This window comes from Lynx rufus, unplaced genomic scaffold (genome assembly GCF_022079265.1).
Source record: "Lynx rufus isolate CCGP_SWC_20201006 ecotype Redwood Valley unplaced genomic scaffold, mLynRuf1.p SCAF_6, whole genome shotgun sequence".
NCBI lineage: Eukaryota > Metazoa > Chordata > Mammalia > Carnivora > Felidae > Lynx > Lynx rufus.
In genome coordinates this window covers 74,472,272-74,487,381 of record NW_025814878.1, presented here as the reverse complement: position 1 = coordinate 74,487,381, position 15,110 = coordinate 74,472,272, and the positions used below count along the sequence as shown (strand labels likewise).

The 15,110-nt window shown below is 41.1% G+C and overlaps 1 protein-coding gene across 1 annotated transcript in view; it reads left to right on the top strand.

The window, feature by feature from the left end:
* Positions 1 to 15,110, top strand: part of SH3BGRL2 (SH3 domain binding glutamate rich protein like 2) — a 58,426-nt gene that overhangs the window by 20,917 nt on the left and 22,399 nt on the right. Inside the window, exon 2 of the mRNA XM_047101961.1 lies at positions 14,154 to 14,339. Within this exon, the coding sequence (XP_046957917.1) occupies positions 14,154 to 14,339 (186 nt within the window). The remainder of the gene's footprint in view (positions 1 to 14,153; positions 14,340 to 15,110) is intronic.

The following is a 15,110-nucleotide window of genomic DNA, read 5'->3' as shown; positions in this document are numbered from 1 at the left end:
GGAAATCTAAGAGTGTGACGCTGTGTAGCTGTCTTTCTACAGTGTTTATCAAGAGCCAATGAGGAATTCTAAAGTTCTGAAAAGACAGTGATATGTGCTTGAGAAGAACACTCTTGTCTGCCTTTAGAAGGGTAGGAGTGGGTAGGACAGTAAATTTCTGGGAGACTCCCATAATTTTACTGGCTGGCCAGCAGCAGAATAGGCCTTTAGAAATGGGGAGAAATAGGAAAGATAGGAGGAGGAGGAGAATTTGAAGGACTTAGCAGCTGAAGGAAAGAAGGGAGGTGATGACTTCATGGTTAGTAGGAAACTGGCTGTTGGAGCTCCTGATGGAGCAGTCATAGAGAGGGAGGGGGGCTGGGAAAGATACTGGTTTAGTTTCTTAACATGAACAAGTAATCGTGTGGGATTAAACATGTAAGCATGGTTTTGAAAAATGAAACGACTAAGCTTAAGGTGGCAGATTTTACAGACTTCATCTTTTAAATTTTCATTCAGTCCTAGTAGTGTCCTACTCAGCTATCTTTTAAAATTATGCCAAGAATTAGAAGCAAATAATGTCTCACCAGCCCATGATCCGGAATGTGAAAGGAGTTGACTAAGCTATTCTGAAAATATTTGTTCCCAGTCAGGAAATACGTACGGGTGACGTTTTCGTTAATGGTGGTTAGAGCCAAGTTCGTGGAAACAATTGTTCTGCCAGTGGCAGGGCAGTGGCAACCTCTCTCTCATCTGTTCTGAATTATTTCAACTCAAGGACAGTAGACCATACACTCTGACACCCTTCCTAAGTTTCAGTTAGGGAACTAAATGAAGTGATTGGATTTAATTTCACATAAACTTCTTGATCTTAATCTGTGATTCCAAAAGAGAGACAACTATGACTCACAATAAAAAGGTGTTTAAATTGACATTGACCACCAGTTTAAAAATAAATACACCGGTACTGACTTTAAGTCTGAGAGTATAGCGTGGGGACATCTGTCAATTCTTACCTTGGCTGATATCTCCTGTTCTCCCTGTCCACTTTGTCATTTTAACTTTCCCATTCCTCCTCTCAGTTCCTGTATGCAGCAGAGATGGGAAAATCAAAAAGGTTACTCTTGTGAGCACACAACAATGAATAGCATCTATTTGTGGAACTCTTTTCTGCTCACCACAAGCCCCTGTGCGAGGGTTTCCTCTGTGCTCATCCCTCTCAGTCCGCTGTAGCCTGCTGCCCAGGCAAGGATGGGCGCATGTGCATGAACATGAACCTGTGTGGAAAATAAACCCTCAAAGAGCATGTTCTACTGGTGAGAAAGCATGTTCATATTTAAAGGGAAACCCATTCTTACTAAAATGTACAATCCTAAAGAGTGGATCGTCCATTTGAATCAAGTTTTATAGTCTGGGTATTGACTTCCTGTAACTCACAGCTCACTTGCAAATGAGCTGAAGTAAGGCAGAGGCAGGCCTGGTACAGGCCTGACACCTCCTAGACCTTCAAAATATCCCTGAGGAATGAACACAAGTGAATCAAGGAACGAATGGAGAAAGAGAAGCCAGGTGGCTGTGGAGTTGTACTGGGTCCAGGTATCCCCAGTTGACTAGCAGAATATACTTGCTAAAGAACAGAATAGAGAATGAGGTTTGTGGCCCTAGAATAAAAGTCATAATAATAACTAAAACATGTACTGAGTTCTTTCAGTGGGTCGTGTACAACTCTGTGAGCATTATGCCATTTAATTTTCATCGCTATCCTCTGAGCTGAATTACGATCTGCATTTCACAGATGAGGAAACTAAGGCTTTGATAGAATAAGGAACTTGTCCAAGGTGATACCGATCCATCCATTTCTGTCTGTCCAGGACTAGCTCATGACTCAGTTAAGTGGCCCAAATGAGGATTAGGCCACTGCCCTTGGCATCTTTATCACAGTGTTCTAAGCATCATGAGCAAAGTCCCAGATGGACCAGGGCCCCTCACAGACCTCAGAGCCAAGCTTGCTTTGGCCGTACTTACCACCCACCTTCTTTATTCTTTACACTGTCCCATTTTTAGTGCTACCCAACTGAGCACAAGAGAGGCTCCCTTCATCTCGTTTAATAACAGAGTGTGTGGTTTTCATTTAGGTAGGTTATTTTTGTAGTGGACTTGTATAGGCAGTTCTCCTGTCAGGATGAGTCATCAACAAAGTGTTGTTTTGTTGATAGAAACAGGAAAGTTCAGGGAAAAGGGTGGATTGGTGGGTTGACTTTGTGACAACATTGTTTTTGTTCTGTTTTAGCCATCAAGTTTGAGGTGATGGTGGGACATTTAAGCATACATTTCCAGAAAGGCTCTGGAACTGGGGGATTGACCCTTGTGAAAGATGCCAATTTTGAAATGCAAGTTTTAGATATAGTTTAGATCTATATTTCTAAGTCTTACAGGTGATTTGAAGTCATGGAAGTATGTGATGTCTTCAAGGGCAAAAGGACTAGTATGAAGAAAAAACAGATTATAAAGGATATTGCCCAGATGTTAAGATTTCTCTCCCTTGCCTGATTCAATTGTATATGCTTATATTCCTGTCTTTTCTGAGTCTAGATTTAGCACCATGTCTTATTTATGTTAACCCATAGAAAATATATTAGCAGTATAGTGTGCTGCCATATTTACAGTGAAGCTCAGGTTAGATTTTTACAATTTCTTTATCAGTCTGGTAACTTTCAAGAGTCAGACGCTTAACCGACTGAGCCACCCAGGCGCCTCCCCCCGCCAACGGTTTTTTTTAAGTGAAGTAGTCCGTAAAGATTTTTGATCACATACCCCAATAATAATTTAAAAATTCTTTGAGGGGCACCTACGTGGCTCAGTCAGTTGAGTGTCTGACTTTGGCTCAGGTCACGATCTTACGGTTCGTGAGTTCAAGACCCACGTTGGGCTGTGTGCTGACAGCTCAGAGCCTGGAGCCTGCTTCGGAATCTGTGTGTTTCTCTGTCCCTCCCCCACTTGTGCTCGCTCCCTCTTGCTCTCTCCCTCTCAAAAGTAAACATTAAAAAAAATTTAAAAATTCTTTGAGTACATATCCCCATATGTGTGTATTTTAAATGCATGCTGTGTATATGCTCCTATGCCAATAAAAGATGTAAATCATAAAATGTCCACAAAATAGCAATAAATGTCATGGGCACAGTTCAAACAATATTATTAATTTTATTTTTTAATGATAAAAAATTATTTTTCTCCCATCAGAAACAGTTTTTCTTACTGAGAACAATGTGAGCTAACAATCAATACTACAATTTGCAAGTCTGCTGTAACAGTTGTCATTGTTGAAAAGGTAACTACCCAAAAATACATAGATGCAGATGGAGGACGAGCACCATTATAATTAAAGAACAGCGGTAATCATTTTTCTGATTCCATTCATCGGTCATGCAAAAGTTGTTAATTGTTTTTAAGTTTATTTATTTATTTTGAGAGAGAGAGAGAGAGCACAAACAGGGGAGGGGCAGAAAGAGAGAGGGAGAGAGGATCCCCAGCAGGCTCTGTGCTGATGCAGGGCTTGAACCCATGAACCATGAGATTGTGACCTGATCTGAAACTAAGAGTCAGATGTGTAACCGACAGAGCCACCCAGGTGCCCCAAGTTTTCTTCTTTAATTAAAAAAAAAATCCTTGGAACACACTTAAATTTCCAATGGTAGGATAATGTTCTAAACATTAAAGTACTTAATAGAATGTATGCACGCAATAAGATAACTATGGAGATTATAAAAACAAAATATTTGTAATAAAACTGAAACATCCTACCCCAAATGTGTATGTTATTATGGCAACTATATAAAGTATATTTCTTTTTTTTTTTTTTAATGTTTAGTTTTGAGAGAGAAAGAGGGCATGAGTGGAGGAAGGGCAGAGAGAGAGGGAGACACAGAATCCGAAGCAGGCTCCAGGCTCTGAGCTGTCAGCACAGGGCCCCACGTGGGGCTCGAACTCATGAGCTGTGAGATCACGACCTGAGGCGAAGTTGGACGCTCAACCGACTGAGCCACCCGGGCGCCCCTATGAAGTATATTTCTAAATGTTGTGTCCTTGGAAGGTACTATAAGAAATAATTACTTCAGGATGATGAGATTATGGTGGTTTTTTTTTTTAAATAAAAAAATACTTATATTGCAAAGATGACTTACAAAAACAGGAAAAAGAAACTAATGCAAATTGGTTAAGAAAACAGCACGGAAAATGTTGACTGATTCAAAAGCAAATATGTTAAAGGTATTTATTCAAACTCAGTAATGTTTCTGTGTTTAATATAAACACACTGAGTGCCTGTTGAGTAGCATGGATTGTGCTAATGGTACATAGGTGAAAAAGTACAAGTTTTTCCATCATTAAAATTTTATTGCCTTAAAATACAACATATAATACTGGTTGTTTCAAAAATTGTCCTGTGTTGCATAATCCATCTCTTTCTGACACTCTGATTCCTTAAAACTCCGGTTTCAATCTCTTGCTAGACAGCCTCTCGCACTGCTATCTTTGGCTTGGTAACCTGGTATTTGCTTTCTAGTAAGATAAACTGCAATAGACACCAGACACACAGTACTTTATGTGTAACTTCCTGTTTAGTTAAACAGTGTTAGAATGTTGACGGTTAGCAGATGGCTTATTGGGGTTTATTCTACATCCTGCCCTACTCCCCAACAATGAAACCTTAGCCGTGAGCGTTCTCGTTAGGAATGTGTTCACCTGCAGGTAAGGGAGAACATGGCCAATGAGATCTCAAAAGAACGGAAGTTTTCTCTGTTTGTAATTCTGGAGGCTGATTTGTTCAGGGCTTGTGTTTCTAGCATTCTCTTGGCCTTTTCCTGATGCTTACTGGCTCATGGCGGAAAAGCTGCCTGCACGTCTCTAGCCCTCACACTGAGGTTCCAAGCAGAAAGGAGGTGGAAGGGCAGGGACAAAGGGCCTAACACCTGAATCCATATGCTTGAGCAGGAGAGCAAAGCCTTGACCAGAAGCTTTACCCAGCAGACTTTGGCTCACACCTCAGGGGCTAGATCTGGGTCACAGAGCTGCCCAGCTACAAGAGTGGCTGGGGGGGCACCTGGGTGGCTCAGTCGGTTGAGTGTCCAACTTCGGCTCAGGCCATGATCTCGCGGTCCATGAGTTCGAGCCCCGCGTTGGGCTCTGTGCTGACAGCTCAGAGCTTGGAGCCTGTTTCAGATTCTGTGTCTCCCTCTGGAATTTGGCCTTCACAGAAAAGGGGTAACTGGTCCAGTGTCTGCCATAATACTTTCTGCCATTTGCATCCTCTTTATGACAGTAGAATGCCTAGTGAGTCCAACAGCGAACTGTTAAAGAATTTGCCATGAAATTATGTATCTTTGAGATACTCTGCTTAATTGCTAGAAGTAGCAAGGGTCTTCTTACAAGGGAAAGGTCATCAGTCCTTTTCTCCCTCCGTAGTGGAAAGGGGTTGTCTTAGAGCCCTCCCTCTACTTCCCCTTAGTCCAGTCTCTCCATTGTAAGTTGTGTTGTTCTAAGAAAATTTTTACTTTTTGGTTTTCTTCCTCTGCCTTCGACTTTTTCCATGTGAGATACATAAAAGGTCCTAATGAGTCCTACATCTGCTGTAAGTCAGAAAAAAGAAAAATGTGTATTTGAAGTGTGAAAGTAAGTGAAATAAAGAACTGTTACATTGAATACCTAAAACCTTTGAAAGTACCCAGAAGTCATTTCATGTTTTTGGCAGAGGGCCCCATCTAGGGCCACGAAAGAAAAGCTCGTGTGTTTGAATGAATGGAACAATTGAGCAAGTGCCTGCGATTGCTTAGCTCTTTTTGTATCTGATGCTCCCAATGAACCTATGCAAAAAGATACTGGGTCCATTTCACAGATTTGGCAACTAATGCTGAGAGAAGCTTTGTAATTTCTCCAAGGCTACCCAACAGATAGGGCCAGGATTAAAACCCAGACAGTCTAACTCAAAAATACACACTCCTCTCTCGCCCCCAGTTTTCCTTGCTGTCATCCGCCTGTACTTCAGTTGTCTTTAAACTTGATTTCCCACAATTAGTTGTCTTTAAACTTGATTTCCCACAATTGTGCACATTAAATCTCAATTAAAACAACTATCTTATTCAAATTGATTATTTCTCGTTATTGGCTAGTGACTCTCAAGGTCCCAAGGTGCAGCAACAGCTGTGTATACCCCAGAATTCAAACATGACCAGGCATGCCTAGAAGCATATGGAAGGATTCTTCTGGAAGGGCTACTTAATTACATAAATTGTCAGCCGTCTGGGAAAGAACTAATCCGACAAGAAGAGAGAGTGAAGGAGTGCAAGTTTACTTAAAAGTGCCACAGAGTAGGGGTAAATCTAACTGAAGCACAATGTAATTTATTTAGCCTGGCCGCAGATCCAGTCCCTAGGGATTCCTGGAGCCAGGAGGTTGTCAGTGAAAGAGCTACAAACATCTTCACTAAGATTTTCACGGGTCACTGAGTGTTCATGCCAGGTCAGCCAATTCAGCAGCACCAGCCCAGACAGTTTATCACCCAGGCGCCTGTGGGGGTAGGTTACCAAGGCGTGGGTGCAGGCTTTGGGGTCCTCAGCAGGCCCAGGATTTGGAGTTGAAAGGGTAAAGGTTCATTGTCTTTGTTTGGGCTGCTGTAACAAAATTGATTGGGTAGCTTACAAGCAACATAAACTTATTTCTTACAGTTCTGGAGGCTGGAAGTCCAAGATCAGGTTGCCAGCACAGTTGGGTTCTGGTGAAAGCCCTCTTCGGGTTGCAGACTGCGGATTCCTTGCTGTGTCCTCAATGGCAGAAAGTGGCAGGGATGTTCTCGGGTCTCTTTTATAAGGACACTAACCCCATTCATGAGGGTCCTGTCCTAGTAAACTAATCACCTTCCATAGCCCCCACCTTGTAATACTATCACCTTGGAGGTTAGGTTTCAACATACAAATTTTGAGGGGAACACATTCAGACCATTTATTGAAGCAGCTGGACCAAGATGGCTGCCTCGAAGCTTGCTTCAGAGCTGCTGGAGATACTGGGGGAAGTGGGTGGGGGTGATAGAATCCTGTCGTGGCAGTTGGAAGCAGAGTCAGGGAAATACTGACCTATTTGCTTAGTTCGCAATTGCCGTCAATTTGCAAATATATCAGCAGTTTAATTAAAACATTTGGGCCAAACAAAACACTACATTATGCACTTGCAATTTTTGAAATGAACTGACAACAGCATTTATTTAAACGTATAGTCCATACAACTTTCTTCTTCAATATCATTGTCAATGTTAAAGGAAAGCTTTTTCACATTCAGGGTCTATAGATTGTTCTGAATTATTTAGGCAATTTACAGTTACATGTAGCGTCCTAGAGACACTGCTTTTTAAAATCATACAGCTTTAGCATTAATTGAGAAATACTGGCATTTGATCTACATTCCTTTTTGGCTAAACTTCAGTTACATTTGTTCCTAAATTAAATTACCAACTCAGTTTGATCTCTTGAACATCACCTGGAAATCTTTGATGTCAGGGCTGGGGTGATAATTCTTTAATCATCCATTCAGTTAATATTTACTGAACGCCTCTTGCGTTACCAGTCTCTTGCTTACAGAAGTGACATTGTGGGGAGAGAGATGAGCATAAAATCAAGTACACAGATAAGTAAATAAAATTGTAATAGATTTAGACAATAAAACTTCAGGTAAGGTGGTTGGAGAGGACTCTCCAAGGAGGTGATATGTAAGGTAAACGATGAGAGAACCAACATTGCTGAGTCAGGATGAAGCCTTCCTGTCACGCCAGCCCTTCCATGTGTGAAGTTCCTGTGTATTAACAACTGTTTGGTGAGTGTTTGCTATATGCTAGACACCATCCTAGGCCCTGGAGGTACAGCAATGAACAAAACAGCAGACAACATCCCTCACCCTATGGAATTTATATTCTATTAGGGCAGGTAGAGAAGGAAATACTGAAAAGAAAGAAAACACTGAAAACACCACTAGTATACCAGATACTAAGTGCTATGGTGAAAAATGAAGCCTTGAAGGGAAGTAGGGAGTTGGAGAGGGGGTGTGTGTGTATGGAGTGCCACTGGTAAAAATGTAAAATCTGGTTGTCGGGGAAGGCCTCACTAAGGAATTAAACTTTGAGCCGGAAATGGAGATCTGTGGTCTAGCCCAGGGTTGGCACACTTTGTAAAGGACAGACTTTTTCTTTAGGCTTTGGGAACCATGAGGCCTCTGTCGCAGCACTCAACCCTGCCATTGTCAGGGCCAAAGCAGCCACAGTTAGTATGGAAATGAGTGGGTGTGGCTATCTTCAGATACAGGTTTATCTATGGACACTGAAATTTGCATTTAATGTATTTTTTACATGTCATGTGATACTGTTATTTTTATTTTCTTTTCAGCCACATTTAAAAGTATCCCATTTGGGGCCATGGTCCATACAAAACCTGTTGTGAGCTAGATTTAGCCCGTGGGCCATAGTTTGCCTTCCCATGATCTAGCCTAAGAGATTTTGAAGCACTTGTTCCCTTTAGTTGCTTTGGATGATGTGTAATGGTGTGTGTGTGTGAATAACATAATAAATCTAACTCTAATGCTTTTGTAGATATCTTCCTGTTTTGGGTCCAACGACTTCTTTTCTTTTTTCTTTTTTTTTTCCTGTGGTTGTTTTATGAAGAAAATAATGAAAATTCATGTTTATTCAGTGACAAATATTCATTTCACTTAAATTTATGTCTTACAGCATTTATTTCTAGGCTCTGCTAGGCAGTAATAGCTTTTATTTTCAATCCATCATACTATAGTATTTCTGAAGACATTTTAAGTAGCAGTTAAGAATTTCTTCAGGTAGCATTGTGTTTGAGTGCAGGCTATAGAAAAACTTTGATCGAGTGGCTTAAACAATTAAATGTTTATTTGTCTAATACAGAAAGGTTTAGAGTGGGCTGCGCAAGACTGGTGTGGCAGCTATAAAATATCAAGGACCCAAGCTCCTGTCTTTCTGCTTGACCATCCTTAGCATATGGCGTTTGTTTTCACATTTGCACAATGGTTTCTGCACCTCCAGGCACTACTTCTGCATTTCTGCAAGAGGAGAGAGGACAAATTGGGCTTTGTGGTTTTATTCATCAAGTAGAGCCTTCCCGAGAACATCTGCCTTCTGTCTCATTCTGTGTCATGACCCCTGGCTGCAGAGGAGTCTGGGTAAAACAAGTTTTTGTAGGAGAGCACATTGCTTTCCTAAACAATACCAGCCTTCTATTATTAACAACGAAAGGGAGATTGGGTCTCCTGGGTGGCTCAGTTGGTTAAGCGCCTACTTCTGCTCAGGTCACGATCTCACAGTTTGTGGGTTCGAGCCCCGCACTGGGCTCTGTGCTGACAGCTCAGGGCCTGGAGCCTGCTTCAGATTCTGTGTCTCCCTCTTTCTTTGCCCCTGCCACACTCGTGCTCTGTCTCTGTCTCTCAAAAAATAAATAAAAACGTTAAAAAAAAAAAAGAAAGGGAAATTGGCTACTGGGTAAAAACCTAGCATTATCTTCCATGGCTTCTAAGTGTGTTTAAAAAAAAAAAGAAAAAGAAAGAAACAACAACAAACACCCCCTGAGTTATAGGTACTTTGCACTCATAGCTAAATTGACATGGGTGAAGGCAGCTACTGTTGCCCCACAATTAACTTCTTTCCCATTTGCTCCTTAGATGGCTTTTGATATTGATTTAAGGTACATTTTGTTTCAGGATACTTGAAATGTGGGGAGGAAAAGCCCTTGGAGTCAAGGAAATGATGGTATATGTTATTGCTACTTGAACTCTGGGTTTATGCCAGCACATGCAGCATCCCTGCCACATGGGAAGCCTATTACCTGGGGTCCCACCCAGCAGTCCCATCTCTTCACCCAAGTCCCTGCCACCTGAGGTGGCCTGTCCCCCTGCCACGGACGCCTGGGCTCCCACAGTTCCAGGCCACGTTCACCTCCACAGATCTCAAAATAGCTCGTGGTATCTGCTCATGACTCTTCTTCCTTCCTCATGCTAATGCCACAGATATCCACTTGAAAACTTCCTTCCCTGGGTTAAATTTTGTCCTTTGTTTATTTCAGTGATTTGCTGTAGTATTGGTTAGTTTTCTATGGCCTTAGCTCTTTTTAAAAAAAAAAAAATGATTTTTCATCATCTGGCCTTTCTTAGAAGAAGTGTGAGTAAACATGAAGGCCCACGAGTAACAATGTGCTCTGAGTTGTGGGGCTTCCATGTCCTGTTGGAAAACCCAATTTATATAAAATACTACATCTCTATGGCTACATACTCCTGTTCCCTTCTATGTGAAGCTCTCTTTCTCTACGTAATTTTCTTGTATTTAATCTTTTGAATACTAACATATTCACACTGTGCAAAAAAGTTTAGTTTACACATGTAGAGAGCTAAGACTTTTGCTCCCATTTTTTTCTCCGTCCCCCCCAGTCCCTACTTTCCTAGCTCCCAGACAACTATTTCTGTTGGTTTTTTATATAACCTTCCAGAGCTTATTTTAACGTAAGTACAAATGTGTTCTTTTATTTTCTCTATTTTTAAAAAATGTTCCTAGTCTATGCACAGTTCTGTTCCTTGTGTTTTCACTTACTAATCTGTCTTGGAGATCTTTTCATAGCAGTGTTAAGAGTATGTACAGAACTCCTCCTTTTTTCTTTTTAAGTTGCATAGTATTAAAGTGATCTCTTTGAAGCCCAAACCTGGTGGTGCCTCCCCTGCTTTCCTCTTTTATTTTTTTTTTTTTTAATTTTTTTTTTTCAACGTTTATTTATTTTTGGGACAGAGAGAGACAGAGCATGAATGGGGGAGGGGCAGAGAGAGAGGGAGACACAGAACCGGAAACAGGCTCCAGGCTCTGAGCCATCAGCCCAGAGCCCGACGCGGGGCTCGAACTCACGGACCGCGAGATCGTGACCTGGCTGAAGTCGGACGCTTAACCGACTGCGCCACCCAGGCGCCCCCCTGCTTTCCTCTTTTAAAACAGAGATATAATTATTTACATTTTACTCCATATGCTGCTGTCAATTCTCACCTTTGTTAGTAACTGTCCTTTGCTTCTTGAGCAGTGTTAGTGTGTAATGATGCATTTTTTTTTTTTTTTTTTTTTTACTTTAGAGAGAGAGAAAGTGCAGGAGCCCATGTATGAGTCAGGGAGGGGCAGAAAGAGAGAGAGAGAGAGAGAGAGACAGAGAGAGAGAATCCTAAGGAGGCTCCATGTGCAGTGCAGAGCCCGACATGGGGCTCAATCCTGTGACCCTGCGATCCTGCCCTGAGCTGAAATCAAGAGCACGACGACGCTCCACTGCCTGAGCTGCACAGGAGCCCCTTGAATTTTTTTTTTTAACAGCAACCAATTTGTTTTCCGCCACCTCAATTTTTTGGAGATATAATTGACATATAATACTCTATAAGTATAAGGTATATAACATAATGATTCGATATTTGTATATATTGTGAAATGATTACCACAGTTTAATTAACACGTCTGTCACCTCCCATTGTTTGGATTTTAATATTCTGTGATACATCTTTCAGATATTGGCTGTAAGGAGGGAGGAGTGTTGAGACATGGACACTTTCATACATTGCTAATGGGAACATATTGACAAGGACTTGTTGAAAAGCAGGTTAGCATGGGTCCACCAGGAGCCTGAAAAACGTCTCTGCCCTTTGATCTGAGTTTCATTCATAGGGTTTTGTCCTAAAATAGTATTGAGAGATACTGTCAAAGATTTTTAAGTAAAGATGTTCACTACATGATATTTCTGGTGCTGAAAGTTACAAATATGCTAAATACCAATAATTGAATAGTAGTTGACTGAAAACATCTACATGATAGGTTGCTAGGCAGATATAAAAATTCATGCTTTTGAAAAAAAACAATGTTCATTTTGACAGAGAGTGAGTGTGTATGTGAGCTGGGGAGGGGTAGAAAGAGGGACAGAGAGTGTGCTCAGGGGCTCAATCCCAGGAACCGTGAGACATGACATGAGTTGAAATCAAGAGTTGGAGGCTTAACTGACTGAGCCACCTAAGTGCCCTTGAAAAATTTGTAATGACACGACAGTACACAGGGTACATTCTTGAATGAAAGGGGCAAGACCCAGCTCTTTTTATCGAGTGTGATCCTATGAAAGGAATGACCAGTGAGCAGTAGGGGATTATAGTTAAGCAATAAATGCTGTGTGTGTGTGTGTGTGTGTGTGTGTGTGTGTGTGTGTGTGTGTAGGGCTAGGGGGCTGGGATGTAGAGAAACTGTGTGTCTTTGATATAGCCTAGTATTAAGAGTATGTGAATTTTAGGGTATTCACCTTTCGAGGTAGATGTGGAGGTGGGGTGGATATTATGTGTACATACATCATATGGAAAACTAAGGTTTGACTGTGTCAGGTTCACTTTTGATCACTCATGAACATTTGAAATATGTTGGATATGTAAAGCTCTACCTATGGACATTAAATCCAAACCCTTTCCTCTAATTAATTTTTGATCCTTTCCTCTAATTAAATGTTGACAGTTTGCTTGTTTTACAATTTCTAGACTTTTAAAAATGCAAATACATTTGCTCTTATCATCAAAGGAGGTGGATCATGAAGGACATTGTGCTATGCTAAGAAATGTATGTATTCTTCCAAGGGCAATGCGGACTCATTAAAGAAGGATTTTAAATAGGAGAATGACATGATTATCTTGACAAGAATACGTACTAAGACCTCCATCAAAATAGGTGACCAGTTTTGACCTCAGCATCAACCTTGTTTATCTGCCTTGTAGGGTTGTAAGGGGAAACTAAGTAGTATGGATAATACTTTTTCTGCAAGCCAAAGTTTCGAAATAACATAACTACATTTCTGAAAATTGTGTATCAGGGGAAAAAAGTTAACTTTTTCAGAAATGAGAAATAGCTTGGTTCAAGAAACAAGATAATGTATCCATTTTGATTTATAACCATACGCTAGGTCTCTTGTTTTCTCATATCATCGAGGGTAAAGATACTCTATTTTGCTAGCTTTGTATTTCTGTCCATGCTAACTGTACAATCTTGTTACTCATTCATAGACTTCAACCCAGTGATCAGAATCTCTTTGCTCATGACCCACAACAAATTTCCATCTCAGAAGCACATGTCATTGAGGCTTTTGAGAGGAAGTTGGAGGAAATTGGTGGAGGCAATCAGTATGTGAAAGTTTGTTCTTCAAGCATTTCATTTTCTAGATGAGAAATCTAGAAATTTCTAGATTTGCCCTCTCAAAATGATTCTTTTCTTTGGCCCTTATAAAATTTACTTCACTACTTAGGTTGTGTTAAGTCTCTGTGTACATTTCCTAGAATCATTTAGAAAAAGCAGACGTGTGGTCTCCTGTTTTACATGCTGTGTTTAAGATATTGAATATTGTTGCCCCATCTGAATTATTTAATATGTACCCTGAAATAAAACCGATAAGATTTTGAAAACCTACAGATGTGTTTGCAGCTCTTCAGGAGCACACCTGACCCCTAGTGACTGAAGAAGGAAACATGAAGGTGAGAGGAACAAAGAGAGTTAAGGAATACAGAGTTCAAAGTCAGCTGATGCTTGTTGTTTACTCTCACCTTAGAAGTGGAGAACATTTTTCTCTTTTGAATTGATGAAAGGATGCTTTCATGACAGTGGCTACCGCTGTGGAATACCTGAAAGAGACTGCTGAGGGGAATAGAAATGTTGCTGCTCCCGGGAATCAGTGAAATGTCGACATCTCATATGGGCTCTCCCTGGTTTTCAAATGGTTTCTGCAGAGGGAGTTTTCATGACTGTAAATGTCAGCTTCTGTAACTGGGAGGGGCAGTGGTTGTGTACCTCTGAGAACGAAGTCCCTCACCTCATGCATAATCTGATCCTTCCAGGTGATCAGGGCTGTGCCCCAGTGTTCTGGGGAGTCTAGGTGAAGAAATCATTGTGTCAGGACTTGTCTAGACTTCTGCTGGATACCCAGTGAGTGGACGGTGCCTGGTGCCTGTGAAAATTGCCTCTTGGTTTTGCATTGGTGACCTCTGACCATGAGAAATCAAGTCTAGTTCAATTTGGAAATATCTGCATATTGTTTCAGATAAGCATTTCTCATTTGTCTGTCTTCTCTCTTTAGATAAAGAAGAAACAGCAGGATGTGGTTAGATTTCTGGAAGCCAACAAGATAGAGTTTGAGGAGGTGGATATCACAATGTCAGAAGAACAAAGACAATGGATGTACAAAAACATCCCCCCAGAAAAGAAGCCTGCTCAGGGCAATCCTCTGCCACCTCAGATATTTAATGGTGACCGATACTGTGGAGTAAGTAGCTGGATTGTTACCACACTATTTCTTTGCTTGATTGAAAACACGGTTAACCAGAGTGAAGTTGGGTTTTCTCAGTGAGGACTGTGCTTTCTTCACCCTGGGCCATTCAGGCCTACAGTCTAATAGAAGGGTATATGAGTCCAAGGTTGCAGACTGTGTGTGAATGTGAATACATACATGTCTTAGTGTTCCTGTCTGTTTGGGGAAAGTGGTAAAGTGGTGAGAAGGGAAGGGGTGTGTGTGTGTGTGTGTGTGTGTGTGTGTGTGTGTTTATTGTGCTCTAAATTTTAAAGCATGTAGATTTTTTAGGTTTATTTTTGAAAGAGAGAGACAGAGTGGCAGGGAAGGGGCAAAGAGAGAGGGAGAGAGAGGATCCCAAGCAGGCTTTGCACTGTCAATGCAGAGCCATATACAGGGCTCGAACTCTTAAACCGTGAGATCATGACTTGAGCCAAAATCAAGAGTCGCACGCTTAACTGACTGAGCCACCCAGGTGCCCCTTGAAGCATATTTCTTGATTAATACATTTTGGGAGCAGAGTGGACGGGATAATTATCCTTGAATCTTTATCCCTCTATGGTATAAAAAACTGTTAATAACTGATTATAAACCGGAGTTTCTTTTTTTTTTATGATAATGAGCCAGATGGATCATTATGAACATCAAAAATACATTATTAGGTGCCTTTTTCCTGTATGTAGCATATGAGAAGATGAAGTCACTTTTGTCTGATTATCTCTTTTCCTTCTCACTGGGTTAAGAAAA